Source organism: Limulus polyphemus, unplaced genomic scaffold (genome assembly GCF_000517525.1).
Source record: "Limulus polyphemus unplaced genomic scaffold, Limulus_polyphemus-2.1.2 Scaffold2492, whole genome shotgun sequence".
NCBI classification, from domain to species: Eukaryota; Metazoa; Arthropoda; class Merostomata; order Xiphosura; family Limulidae; genus Limulus; species Limulus polyphemus.
In genome coordinates this window covers 19,166-34,917 of record NW_013668102.1, presented here as the reverse complement: position 1 = coordinate 34,917, position 15,752 = coordinate 19,166, and the positions used below count along the sequence as shown (strand labels likewise).

At 31.1% G+C, this 15,752-nt stretch overlaps 1 protein-coding gene across 1 annotated transcript in view; it reads left to right on the top strand.

The window, feature by feature from the left end:
- The first annotated feature begins 279 nt into the window (after positions 1-279).
- Positions 280-15,752, top strand: part of LOC106467110 (coiled-coil domain-containing protein 22 homolog) — a 33,599-nt gene continuing 18,126 nt past the window's right edge. Inside the window, exons 1-6 of the mRNA XM_022395229.1 lie at positions 280-481; positions 6,260-6,431; positions 10,349-10,481; positions 13,493-13,620; positions 15,042-15,126; positions 15,450-15,544. Coding sequence (XP_022250937.1) covers positions 432-481; positions 6,260-6,431; positions 10,349-10,481; positions 13,493-13,620; positions 15,042-15,126; positions 15,450-15,544 — 663 coding nt within the window. The 5' untranslated portion in view covers positions 280-431. The remainder of the gene's footprint in view (positions 482-6,259; positions 6,432-10,348; positions 10,482-13,492; positions 13,621-15,041; positions 15,127-15,449; positions 15,545-15,752) is intronic.

Genomic DNA, 15,752 nt, shown 5'->3' with positions numbered 1-15,752 from the left:
AGAATTTATTCCTTCAAACTACCATTCTGATCAATTTGTAATTTTATTTTTTAATAGTATATCTATCTAGACCACTGGTATTTCCTTAAAATGAATTGTGAGTTTCTTGATACTAAGTCGCAAGAAACAAAATTAGAACGTTGGCCGAAAGAAAAAACAGTGTATATTTAGTTTTTGAGTATTATAAAATTATAATATTTTATAGCCCTCTATAATTTCCTTTTTATTTGGGGGGATTTCTCTCGTTCGATTTATAAGTGTTTTAGTTGTTCTAGTTATAACATTGTATGTTATATTTAAACTACTGTAAAAAGCGAACAGTTTAAGAGTTGTTTGTCATGTGATGGGTTGTTGGGTTTTACTTAAAATCCGTCGAGATTACTAATTTAGTTTTACTGTTAAACTACAAATTAATTTATATTTCATGAAACATGGAGGAAGTTGATCATATTATTACCCACACGCTAAAACAACTAGGATGGTAAAATAAATTTAGTATTATTGATTTTTTTAACCTAATTATTAGTGATAGTGAGATATTTTAAATATTTCTTAATTGCATTTTTTAAATTATATCATTTGCTTAGTTAATGTTCTTAATCTTATTCTTAGTCTTACTAGCTTCTTAATTAAAATTAAACATTAAAATGTAAAAACTGAACTACGAACTGTCACTAGAACTGTGAAATTGAAAGAGACTATATAAATTATAATGTAGGAATACTGAAGATAAACTATTATTATTAAGTATTATCTGATGCATAAAACTTCATTTTATGTCGTGTGTGTAGCAAATGGACTAGGCAAATAGAACAGTAGACTGCAGTGTAAGTCTGCAGTAGACCAACTTAGTTGAACTTCTACTAGTTTATAGTTCTAGGCCTATGTCAGAGCAAATTATTGTAGTACATTGCAAGGAGTTGCCAAAGTACTGAAATACTAGTTAAAGTTAAAAAACAAAAAGATATAATAACAAAGAAAGACATTTTTATTGAGTTGAGTGTATCAAGTCAAAAATATTTTGTTTAAAAAAACAAGATTTGACCAAAGTTGGAATGGGCAAAATATGCTTAGTTCAGAATCAGGTCTTGGAGAGTTAATCTACAGAAGTATCTCAGGTGGAAAGGATGGTGTTTCAAAGTGTCACTTTGAATTAGGCAGTTGCTGCCCATTTTAACTTGTTTTGTTTATCATGAAGACTGCCTAACCATCTGTAGAAGAAAAGAATCTGGACTCACTTTCCACTATACCAGCAACAGTTTCGTTATCTCTCCAACACAACAGAAAGTTGGCTTTTGTGATCTATGTTATGGTGTTATGGTAATTAATAGAAATGTAATGACATTCACTTATAGATGTTGCACTTTTATATATTTAATGAAAAATTGTCACACAAAACATTGTGTTAATTAAACTAGTTTATAACATAACACATAGACAACAAGAAGTCATTTGACCCTTCAAAGTAGTCCAAGGCAGTAGTCAACCCTGGAGAAAATAAACATTTCAAACCCATCTCTTATTTCTTAATGACATCATTGATTTTCATCTTAAACACCTGTAAAGTGCTAGCCTCCACTATTATAGATGGCAACTGATTCCATAATTTAATCACCCTATTAGAAAAATAAAACTTACCTGAAACCTAGCATATTCTTTTCCAAATATTAAACTTGTGTTCTCTCCTTCTATTATCTACAAGATGCAGCTCAATGAAATCAGAAGCTTTATCATGTTGATTCCACAGGTATTTTTGTAAACTTCATTAAGATCAACTCTTACCATTCTTTTCTCAAGAGACAATAATTTAAGAGATTTTAACATTGCTATCTCCAAAATTATCTTAGTAGCCCTCTTCTGAACTTTTCCAATAAATTTGATATCTTTTCTGAGATAAGGTGACCAAAACTGTACACAGTACTCCAATTAGTGCCCAGCTAGTAATTCATATAGATGAAATATGCATAGTATTTAGAATAAATTTAGGTAGGTGAAATTGATGAAATTTTTGGGTAGTAATTGGCTTTACCTTCCATGTTCTCTGGCCCCCTCTACCAATTAAAGATTATAGTTGAAACAAAAAACTTTTAAACATTAGCATGTGACTTTGAAATGAAACAACAGTTATGTAATAATAATTTCTCAGTACATTTTTGCTAAAAATTCAGGCTTTCTTCTTGAAATCTTTTGTTTAGTTTAATAAGTTACCAAAACTATTATGATGTACTATACACAAAATACTTTGTTATAAGCCAATTTTGATCAATGGAAAACTAAAATTCAATTTTCTGAAAAAATGTGAAGAGCTAGAAAAAAGTTAGAAAATGAAAGGGCACATGTTTTATCCATGTCCAGAGTTTAGAGGCTAAGGTCAGATACTTAGATGTCAATTTGCTGCATACAGAAAGAATGGAGGGGTAGAGAAAATTACTATTTCAACTTAGCGTACGTATGTGAAGGTACTTATTTTTTCATTACCTCAAATCTGCTTACTTTGCCTCCAGGTTTGAAATTAATACATTATTAAAGTAAAATCAAAGAAAAGGCAACACAACTGTAAATTACAGAATATTCAATTACATTACATAATTATATTTATTATGGTAATTGTTGTCTAATCTAGACATTAAATTTTCCAGTTCACCTCATCAGTACCCTCACACACTCCACCAAATAAAAAATATAAAATAAGCTCACACCTTGTTTTCAGGAAATTATTAAACCTCGCTTTAAACTCTTCTGAGGTGCCACTTGTACTAGTATGATGGGAATTCATTCCATAAGCTAATAGTATAATATAGCATAAGGACAACATAAGTCATTTGGTCCTTCAAGGTTGTCTACTCCCTGAACTTCCATTTTATTTTCCTGAAACTATTAACTTTAACTTTTCTAAAGTTTCAGCCTCCACTACTGCCAACAGCAACTCATTCCACAAACCAGTCACACTATTAGTCAAATGAATAAAACTGATTTAACTTGGACATAGCTTGTCTTTTTCAAATCTTAAACTTGTTTTTTGTCTTTCTGTTGTATAAATACAGTATAAAGAAATCAGGTGCCATTATCCTATTGAGCTCCTGATGATCTTTTAATCTTTAATAAGGTCATCTCTTCCCTTTTCCCAAGAGAAGATAGGGGGATACTAACTTTTCCCTTCTGTCCCCAGATTCATTTAAGTAACCTTCATATGAACTTTCTCTAATAAGTCAGTATCCTTTCGTAGATATGGAGACCACAACTGTACAAAGTATTGTATCCTTTCCTTGATAAGGAGACCATAACTGTACAAAGTATATAATCCCTTCCCAGATAAGGAGACCACAACTGTACAAAGTATTGTATCCTTTCCTTGATAAGGAGACCATAACTGTACAAAGTATATAATCCCTTCCTAGATAAGGAGACCATAACTGTACAAAGTATTATATCCTTTCCTTGATAAGGAGACCATAACTGTACAAAGTATTGTATCCTTTCCTTGATAAAGAGACCATAACTGTACAAAGTATTGTATCCTTTCCTTGATAAAGAGACCATAACTGTACAAAGTATTATATCCCTTCCTTGATAAGGAGACCACAACTGTACAAAGTATTCCCCCCTTGAGGCCTAACTTGTAATTTTTATATATAGAGAGAGAATTACTTATTTAGATACAAATCCTGTATAATGTGATCAATGTGTACGTGGAAGGTGTGGTGAGAGGTTCTGTTGTGGTTGATGACTTAAGTGACTTGTATTTTACTATGCCAAGATTCCTTTCTTCAGTCATGCTGTTGAATGGATTTCTTTGTATATTAAAAAAAGTATTCAAATTATATTCATAAATACATTACCTTGCAGTTATTGTAATTAAAGGTCATTTGTAAACTTAACAATTGGTCAGAGTCATTTTGTAGCAATTTAGCATTATCAGTTCAACTAGAAATACTTATAAATGAGATGGTCTGGGATATATTTTTACAGTCGGTGTAATTGTTTATGGATAAACTTAGTGATTTATTAGGCTGTTATGTTGATTTGCCTTGTTTCAATTGTTTGACTTAAACTGCTTGTTTATTAGTTACAAAATACTTTTACGATTTTAAATACCATGAAATAGGCAATGCAAGTAAAAGTTGTGTTTAATTACTATTAGTGTGCTGTGGGAATTATTTCTAATATGTTAACATTTACATGGAAAACTTTAACAGTACTCAAACTGACAACAAGAGTTTTGAATAACTGTTTGTTGTTTCTTAATTAACAACCCCCCACCCCATGGCTTAGCAGAAAATTGGAGGGATAATGACACAAAAAATCAGTAATTTGATGTCATTGGTGACCATAGTACATATACTCCATTGTGTAGCTTTACACTTAACACACACATACACAGTTGTTACACTGTTGATTCAGAACACTATTGATTAAGAATTGCAGGTTGTATCATGATGCAAGCATAACAGGGTTTTCAGAATTTTTATTTAGTGGATTAAGGTATGAGACATAATTGTCAAATGTATGTTGGCCAAATATATAAGGTGTTTTGTACAGTACTTAACTTTTGAATTACAAACTTATTTGGGTGATGCTTACCATTGATGGGATCTGCATATTGTATCATGTTGAGTAACTTACAAAGAAAGTTGTATAAAATCACTCATTTTCCTTGCAAAATATTTTATCCCTACTCTAGCAAATCACTGTAACTATGTTAGTCTGAGCCAATGATGGGATAAAACTTTTTAGATTCTAAGTAACTGTTATTGTTATTTTGACTTTCTTGGTTCAATACTTTTTGTATCATTAAAATGTTCTAGATTACTCTAGCTAGTTAGTTTACATATACATCGATCACTACTTGTCTTTATAAAATTTAAAAAATGTTTATTATACTTATTTGTTTCCTTTATTAGCTATATTTTTGTGTGCCAGCAATACCAAGCATGGGGCTCATGTACACCCAATTTGATTTTATTCCTCCTCAGGACCTATACACACTATTTCTATTTTGTAAAGCCTGTTGGTTAATTACTCCCAGCCTATTGAGTCAATCTCAGACAGTCTTGGCATGGATTCTAAATGGATTCAAAGTATGAAAGTTGCTGGATAATTTATCAAACAATCATTCTTTTCTTATGATTAGTGAGATGTAGAGTGTTCAAGGGTTGGATCATCTCAAAATCTTTATCTGTTGTTTATAAAGAAGCTTTGTTATAATTTAAAAAATTTGAGATAAAGTTTATGTTCAAGTTATCACTTTGAAATATATATAATTGCTGTTACACTTAAATTGTCTTAATTAAGTTTGGAAACATTCTCCATCAGTTGACGGGTATTTCAGCTTGTGGTGTGTGTGTGTGTATATACACACAATAGTATTTATCATTTTTGGTACAAGAAAGGAATCATTGGAACCCCAGATGGAAGGGGTCTGTGAAAGAATTAGAGCAATAAGTTGCATCATTTTTTTTGTATGTTTGTCTGGAAAAGTCACTTATTTATTTACTTAGATGAAAATTCTTTGAAATAGTGAAATTTTGATTCATTCCATAAACACACATATAGCAGTTAAGGTGGCTTTATAAGTACAATAAGCTTTATTCAGACATTTTAAAGGTGATTTTAAATGGGCAAATTTTATGGTTGCCACTTTGTGTTATCATGATTCCTACTATTAAGTACTGATGTACTTAATGACTAATGATTCTGTAGCCAGTAAAGTCACAGTCCTTCCAGAAATTAGCTACATAATTAGTTAGAACAGTGTTTTAAAAAGTTTGTGGAATCCTGTGAACCCCATTAGTAATTCTATAATTAGGCAATGGAAAAGCAGACTATTATCAATTGAATGGAATTCATCAGATACTTAGAGCAGAGTAAGCACTAAATTAGGATTTTTATTTAAATTCTGCAAATATATTTCCTTAATACATCTTTATTGAAGTTAACTTACCAATATAAAAAGTTAACAAATATGCAGTATTGTCTCAGCTACACAATCAAGGCATCGGTCGTTTATGCATATCTTTTTTGGGCTTGCTGACTTTGTTTGGATTGTGAATTTTCTATATACATGTGCAGCTGTACTTTGTAGTATCTAACTTGTAATATTTTTAGTAGACTATTTTAACATTTATGTTCGTTTCAACGATACTGGATTAGAAAAATAAGTGCAAATTTAATTAATATCAATGATATACAGTGAAGTTTTTTTTACTGTTGACTTGAAGAGTGTGAATGACATTTAAATCTATTTTCCTTTCTTCTGCAGTGACATAGATGATGAAGTTAGAAGACTTCATGATTTCACCACTGAATTGGTAGTAGAAGGAGTGGTTAGATGCCTTCAGCAAATTCTTCCAGATAAAAACCTGTCTAGTCATGTCCCACCCAGTATGGCTGCAAAGTATCGTTTAGGATCAGCTTTAGCAGAGGCCTGTACTGTAAGTTGTTGGTTCTTAATATTTAAGAAATTTATCTAAGATTACAAGAGCAATATAGATATTAGTTATTTAAAAAACTCGCTGAGCACAATATTGTTAAAACATTTTCTATTATTCAGTGGTTTTTTTTTTAGATTATATGGTAAAAATAATTCCAAGTCTAATCAATGTAACAATCATAAATTTGTTTATTTCTTAGTAGTAAATGCCTGTTGAAACAGTTCAATACAAAATTACTAAAAATCATGATAAATAAAAGTTTTACAGTCAACCCAATGCCTTAGATCAAATGGTATATGCAATATGATTGTGTAGTGGTCTGTTTACAACTGTAATTTTTTATTTGCCTGTCTGTCATGCTTTGCAGCTCGAGAATGGTTAACCAGAGGAAAAAAGTTATATATCAAAATGTTCCTTTTCATGATTACATCACAGGAAAATTGTTAATTTTTTGCAATTCCTAAAATTTCATATCAATATCAACATCGGTCTATCAGTCTTTGTATGTGCTGAATGGCCAATCTGAGACTAACTAGCAAACTTGAGTGCTCTATTGTGCTGAATGCACCCATTGCATCAAAACCCAAATATTTATGCCAACAAAGCATTGCAGTCAGTCTCCTTTGCTTAAAAACAAATGGGTAGACATTTGTTATGATGTTTCTACAGCTATAATCACTTGTAAGTTGTAGGCTTAATTGCACAAACAATGTTTCAACACTAACTCCACAACTGAATGTAGGTCTAACTTTGATTACAATGTTTCAGTATAAACTGCATGACATACACCTGTCTTATCTTGATAACTAGCTTTGTTAGCTAACCTTCATTCAACTCTTGAAGTAACTGAGGAACAGAACAAATGCAATAACTGTAACTGAATACTCATTCACTATTCCTGAACTATCCATTCATATTTTACTTTTATATCTGTATCCTTGTTTCTAGATATTTTGCAAAGATAGTGTTGCCTATAATATTGAATGTTGTATTAGCAACTATATTACATTATTTTGGTTTGGTCTTTTATGGCTACCTGAATGATTTTTCTCTTCTCACAATTGTTGCTTGCAAATGTGAAACTTGTTTCATCCTTTGATGTACTGTCCAAGGGAAGTTTTAGTTAGTATCAACTCAATCATTTACTTAGTTTTGTTCAATACTTTTTTTCAGGGGTTGGACACATTTCCTATTGCATTTTGTCAAGGAGACTTTTGTGACTGAACAGGGTGTGCAACAATATTGATATCTCTTTCCTCTCAGTATAGTGATTTATGGACATTTTTTTGATGGTGTCAAGGCTGTTCTGGTGATTATAAAAAAACATCAGACTTGTATCATTTTGTCTGTGGAAGTGCACTCTTACAGTGCTCTCAAAATACCCCAGGGGCCTGAATTCCACCCAGTAAAATATACATCAAGATCTGGCTACTTTTTACAAGGCAGCCACTGGATTTATACAGTTAATAACTTCATCACTAATTTGCATTTTAAGATGATCCTGTAGACACAGTTTTTAGTAATATTTCTGTTCTGATTTCTTGTATCATATGTATGGGAAATATAGAAAAAAACAGGGCACATTCAACAGTGAAAAAGTGGTGTGCTGAGTTTAAGCATGGTAGACAATCATGTGAAGATGATCCAAGGTAAGGTTGGCTTTCACTATTGACCACAAAAAAGTAGTAGATGAAGTTCATGATTTGGTTGTATATGATTGAAGAATTACCATTAGAGAATTAGCAGAGGAAGTGGGAATTAGTAAAATTACTGTAGACAGTTTGAGCATGGGTAAGATTAGTGCTAGGTGGGTTTCAAAAATGTTGTCAACTAAGCAGAAACAAATCCAAATTTTTAATGGCAGCACCTACTACACAGGTTTCATAACTATAGATGAAACTTGAGGTCACCACTTTGATCCAGAGACAAAAATGCAAAGTTTGCAATGGAAACACCCAAGTTCACCCACTCCAAAGAAGTTCAAGTTACAACCCTCTGCTGGGAAGTTCATGACATCAATTTGGCATCTCAAAAAATTTTACAAGTTGATTATTTGGAAGTGGTGTCAAACAATTACAGGAGATTATTATGAATCCTTAATCAACAAATTGCATCAATAAATCAAAGAAAAGAGAAGAAGATTGCTCAAATAAAAAAGTGTGCTCTTCCATCAGGACAATGCCTAGCTCACAAATTGTGTGTTGCATTGATCACTATCCATGGTTCTGGCTTCGAATTACTCAGCCACCTCCCTTACTTACTGAATTTAGCTCCAAGTGACTTTTTTCTCTTCCCTAACCTTAAAATCTCTCTGAAAGGTCAATTTCAAAGTGATGATGATCTCGTAGGTACTCTCAAGTCATGGGCTGAAGACCAAGAAGAATTCTTTCAGAAGAGTATAAAGGCTCTATAGCACCTCTATCACAAGTGTATAGATGCAGGAGGAAATTATGTTGAAAAATAAATCATAGTTGCACCAGTGTCTCTTCTTTATAGGTCAGGCCATAAACTTTTCAGACACCCCTCATATTTGTGACTTCCCTCCTTTAGAAATTTCTTCAACATGTTCTTCTCAATATTTAGTAAAAGTACATCAATCTACTACATAAAGATGCAAAGCAGTCTGTCTGTCATGCTGATATCTTGACTGTTGCAGTACCACTGGACATGCAACTTGCATGAAATGATAAGGCCTTCTGCTGCTACAAGCAAGTTTGTCTTTTTAAAATTCTTCCAACCATATATATAAAACAGACAATGCACTGCTTCAGGCATATAATTAGATTTGATGGTAGGTTGGTAGACATTGTGATGAGTAATAAAATTGAATTGGGTATATGTGCACCCCACAAATCTGATTGCACAAAATTTGTTGATGTTGCATCAATGTGTCTCCTTGACAACCAAGCAAATGTAATGGGAAATTTCAGCCAGTGTTTATGACTATGTGCCAGCAATACCAAACCATGGGGGTTATTATAGAGTTATAGCGGGGGTTTACCTGCAGCACGTTTCAATTTTGAAAATGCCCAAATTAAAGTTTGCTTCTTCAGTTTAGCAAGCTAACAAAGCCCAGATAAGGAAGACAGTCCAGGTAGAAAACCCCAAAGTTCATAATAGATTTCACTGCCTTTACCATCACAATTAATCATTTGCAGGGTCATACAGTTGACCAAAGAGGAATATGTCATTGAGAATAAGTTTCTTGCATGTTTCAATCTATAAATCTTTATCAAGAAGAACATTTGAACATAACTTAAAAATATACAGTGGTCAAAATGCTTACCAAGCAATACTTAAAGGAGATGATCAAATATACAAGAAAAATGTTGTTTTCATAAAATACTAGAACTAGGATAGTCATTCTCCATATATATATATTGTTACTGGATTGTAATTAATTTTTAGGAAACATGTTCATAAGACATTTATTTAGACACAATTTTGAGAAGAAAAATTAATCATTATATCCCATAATTTGACAAGCTTTCAGCTTGTTATTGATAAAAACAATTATTTTTTTTATTCATGATTTATTAACATGCAATTTACTGTGAGGTGCATCTTTGTGATGGGTGTGGTTGAACTAATGAGCAACCGGTCAGTTGGTAAAGTGATGTATTCCTACTGTGTAAGCAGTACCACATTATAATGACTTGATGCCTATATCATAAAGGAAAGTCAAAATTGAAAGCTGTGTGTGTACTTGTGAAATATATGAAAATAAATTTTCTTCAATAGAGTTCAAATTGTGTGATAACATTAATATTGTCAACAGAACAATACCATTTTCTTGTACCAGTATAAGATATTTCATGAAAGAATAAAAATTTGATGTGTAGGTAGTTTTATGTTTAAAATGTATTTATGCAACTATAATATCTATTTAATTCTAATCCAAGTACCTTTTTCCTTAGGAGTTGGGTTACAAAGGAGAGATTGGTTATCAGACATTTCTCTACTCAAATGATTCTGAGCTGCGAAAAATCTTTATTTTCTTGATTGAAAAGTTACCCAAAGAAGCAGAAAAAGTTACAGATGAGCCTTTAGGTAAGATAGTTGTTTGTGTTCTTTGCAATTTTTTTCTGTAAATTATTTACATTATTTATTTGGTTTTATGCACCTTTATAGTCAAAACTGTTTTGTAAATTTATAATGATAATGGGCCTTACACGAGTTTAATTTTGAACAGTGTCATTTTGGATGTTGATAATTTTTTATCAGTGAAGCTGACACTTGTTGGGAAGTCATTCTGCAATGTGGATTAAGTTATAAGTATCAAATCCACTACTGAAGGGATGTTTAAACCATATATATACTATGCACATTATTAATTTGTATTTTATATTTTGTTTAATTTTTAATATTGCATGAGTGCCTAATCCATGAAAAACACAAAAATACAACATTACAAATTTTTTTAATGTGTTACACCTGTGCATGTTTGTAAACAAGATTGATTTGTGGTTTTTGCTATTGGTTAATTAAAGGAGAAAATTACACAGTTCCATTATTTCATTGGATACTCTTTATCAAATAGTTATTGTTATTTGAGGAATAGTTCAAAAACAGTCAGTTAACAAAATCACCTGTGTAAACAATTTAGACCAGTTATTAAGATAACAGCCAAGCTGATAGATGTCAATCACAGAAGAATGATAAAACATTAAGTAGGTAATTATAAAAATAGAATAATTAACATAAGTGAAATGAGTAGCTTAAAATTTGATTAATAATAAATCAAACTTACAAAATACTTTTCCTAAAGTTCAATATCAGATTAAACACATCATTAGAATCATGGTTACAGGACCACAAGAAAAAAGAAAAAATACAACAAGATTTTCATTTCTCTTTAAATTTATTCATTGAAAAAGAGCCATAATTGACAACTTGTCATTGTATTGTTTCACATCATCCCTACCAGTTCTCTCTGTCTTTGCAAATTTTTCTTTGTGTTGAAATTTAGGGGAGAAGTCATTTCTCCATAAATTTTGAGTCTAGCATGATCCCTAGTATCTGTATAATAAAGGAATAATATATGTGGGAGGGGGGCTTTTTAAATTTCATTAAGCTATGCAAAAATGAAATTATGAGTAAGGAAGTGTGGATGACATCACCAGATGCTTAAAGAAGGTATGGGTGTAAACAATATGGTGCACTGCAAAGGGAAACGTATTTGGGGAATGGATCTGTCATCTATCAGACAGCAGTGTTTGTGTGTTAAGGTTTTATATGCCAATTTATTCATTCATAGATACTTAAAGTACCAGTACCATCACCCTGTTAAGTTTTAATAATTGCCTTCCCCCCACCTCAGTACCCAGGTTTTGAAAGCATCACTAGATCTGGTGTATTTTGCTAGATAAGTCAATCAGTTTGTTTTTGTACTAGAGATGTTTGGTGGGTATCACGAGTTGTAAAATAGTTTTAATCCACAGTCATTTTAACTACTTTAAATACACTGCCCTTACATTTTGTAAACTTTTTCACCCTAGTAATGATTATTATAGTTTAGCATCTAGAGATGATAAGAAATTGTAAAGTACTCCATATAATAATAGTAAAAAATTAAACAAGATGATCATGTCGGGTGTGAGTAGTCCTCTCTTCTACATTTGTAGGATAATTTGTTAATAAAAGTGGACGTGAGGAGGGCTAACAAAACTATTGTACTTGTAGATCATAAACCATGAGGGTACTTTGAGGGAAAGCATTTATATCTTCTATTATTCTCTTTATCATAATTAATTTATTTTGAGATTTATATCAGTAAGGTAAAAATAGGAGGACATGATTTTTATCACTGCAAGAAAGGAAAATCATGTAGTCACGCACACACTAATATTTTATTACATTAGACTACATGTATTAAACTTATTAGTTGGTAAATGAGTAAAGTTAAATGATGACATTAAACTCTTGGATATTTCTAACTGTAATTAAGATGTTGAAGTACTATACAATGAATTGGCCAAATAGTAAGTTGGGTAAATATTTGGCAAATGACCTTTATTTTACTAAGTGCAAGGTAATTCAGTTGGGTTATCATGCTTAAGTTTATACTTATAATAAAGATGGAAACCCATTCAATAATGTTAACTGAAAGAAAGGATCTTGGCATAGTGGTGGATAAGTTGGAAAAGTTTTTGTAGCAATGCTGTGTTGTTAGTGATGAAGCTAATGGAAATTTAGAGTGTATTTATAGACATTGATTACAAGTAAAAAAAAAAAGGTAATTATCTATACAAATCATTAATTAGGTCTCTGGGAATACTGCATACAGTTTAGTTACAATCTAAAAAAAGGATATTGACTTACTAGGAAGAGTTCAGTGGATGACTACTAGGGTCGTTTCAGTGATAGAAGAGCTATTATATATCTATAGGATAAGATCTCCTATTTTCGTTTTTTTAAAAAAAAAAGAGGGAAGAGATGATCTTATTGAAGTTTACAAGATCGTTTTGGAGCTCAGTCGGATAGCGGCCTTTGATTTCTTTCTGTTGTACTCTGAAGACAATAGGATGAGATTTGGAAAAGACAGGTTATGCTCAGTTAAGACAGTTTTATGGAATGAGGTACACTTTTCAAGAGTTTAAGAGGGTAGTTGGTGATTTCCTGAAAAATAATGGTTGGGTTTAAACTTTTACTTAGGTGGATGGGTAAGGGCAACCTTGAAAGATCAAATGTTCCCATGTTATCTGTATGTTCTATTAATATAGTATTGTTTAATTTTATTTATTCTTGGCTTTCCTGTGTTATGCAAGTTATAATAATGAAAATAAAACACACCTGTACATCATAAGGTTTAATCTCTGAAGTGATAAAATATTAAAGTGAAAATTGAGTAACATGAAGTTAAGTGTGTACTTATAAATGTGTAAGGGTATGTTTTTAGTTTATCAATTTCATAATGCTTGTAAAAACAATGGCAATATATTTATAAGCTTCTTTCTTTTTCAATAATTCACATTTTATTTTTACTTTAATAACCTTAGAATTTCATGCTAAAGATTAAAAAGTTCCAGTTTTTAAATTTATGTTTTATATTATCTTTGCAGGAAAATCTGATCTTTTAAATCGAGCAATTGCAGAAGAGTTATCCAGGCAGTTGAAGCTTCCTTGGTTGCCAAACTATTGTAAACCAAATGGTTTAAGGTGGAGTAGTCCAAACAAATGGCACAGAGAGGTGTGATATTTAGTTTTTGAATTAATTAAAAAGATTTTGTAAAGGTTGAAAATTTCAAAGAATTACTAAAGTTTATTTGTTATTTCTTCCATAAGTAGGTGTCTTCTCTGCATAACTAAAAATGTCTGGCAAGTTAGAAGTAGGACTCACTTTTGGCGGATGCTTAATATACTTTTTGGGAATACTTCTTAATAATCATTCTCCTTAAGTTTTATAATCATCTTTAGTCAAATGTTTTAAAAAGTAGATTGTTTAATTTTATGATTGACAGTATGAGAGTCTTAGAAACAGTTTTGTTTGCTTAAGTAATAGTTTTTCATCTGCAAAAGTTTTCTCTGGTTGAAAGTGACTTGGTAGTTTTTTTTGTTTGATTATTAGCTTATTAAAATTGTAGGAGTTTGTGTTGGGAAAACCTAGAATTATCACAGTCTATGTGTTTGTGAAACTTTAGTGAAAAGCTAAATTATATATTTGTGATAATGTTAAACTGAGTTATGTTTAAGCTGTTTCATTATAAATGTGAAATTATACCTAGTTACATTTCAAAGTTTAGCATGTTTAAGCAATTTTGCGTTAATATACAAAAAAAATTACCCAGATTATTTTTCTTTCTGAAGAAATACTGCATTTGAGCAAGAAGCTATAAACTTTATTTTGTTGGTTAAAACAAAATAGTTGTTTCAAGCTTTGAATGACAGTCTAATGAACGATTTAAAACTGTAGCTTTATGAAAAATTACTTGAAATACCAGTACTTAAAAATTTCACATGAAATTTTTTCTTTAATGTGTTCTCTATTTCTAATAATTAAAAGTTAATTTCTCAAGTTAAAAATTTCATTTATGTGAGTTTCATTATGATCTTATTACAACAAAAAATGATGATATCATTTCAAATAGTAATTACTGTCATGAAATTAGGAATGAGAAACATTTATTAAAGTATAAATGGGTACTCTTCAAGTGCAAGAGACAGAAACAGCAAAAATAACCCTAAATTTATAGTCCTGTATGTATCCAATCAGCAAGTTTGGACTCCTGACTTATTTTGCTGTTGACCAGTAAAGGAATTTGAGGAAGTACACATCCCCGGTTTTGTCCTTTTGATAGTATAAGACCTAATGATATGATGAATGTTATTGCAAAAGACATTCCCTGTGAAATATAATGCAATAAAAAAATAGCATTTTCCTATAAAGAACGAGATTACGTATTTGTTTTTTTAAATGCTATAGTATAAGTATAGTGTAATGGTTATTTTCCACATGTGTGTACCTGAGTTTGAGTATTTGTATCATCAGCTCATCTAAATATCTCATCTGTTGATGAAGTTATGTAAAATAATGGATACTTTTGCAGCTGCTTGAAAGAAAATATGTAAAATGAGTGATTTTTATTTTAGCAATGTGTGCTAATATTTCAGGGTTGCAGAGGAACACATGCTCTTCATACTTGTAATTTGTTTGTTCCAAGGGACATTACTGACAGTAACAGTAAGGTTGTTCAAGGTAAGGAAAGCTTTTTGCTTACATGGTACATTAATATTTACTTGTAATATAACATTTATGTATTTTTTGTTTAGTTGAAATAAAACAATTAGAACCATGACTTTTTTTATGCAGCCACAAAACCATGATTTCCACATATTTCTGTAAGAGATCTAAGGAGATACTTTTTCATGAGTACTTGAAAAATGCAAATAAAGTATGGGTAAAGCTTTCAATGTCAGCCAAAAATAGTTCTTTGGTTTTTATTGAAAGTCTGTGTAGAAGATATAAATAACATATCATTGCCATATTTCTAATGGTGGTCTGTAATGTTGTTGAAATAGTTTCTCACTGTCATTTCTGGGTTGTAACCAACTTGTACCTGAATCCTCTTTTTGCATCTTCAGTGTATTTGGATTTCATTATCATCAGTAGTCATGTAAAAATCCTTACTACAAAACATCCAACAGTCAAATTGACATGCAATTTGGATTTAAACTTTATTAACCCTCCTTTTTTAAATTTAATAGCTTCCTGTGGCTCAGTGGTAAGTCTAAGGGTTTATAATTTTAAAAATCTGGTTTCAGTACCTGTGGAGGACACAGTACAAGCCAATTCTACAGCTTTGTGATTAACAACAATTTTTT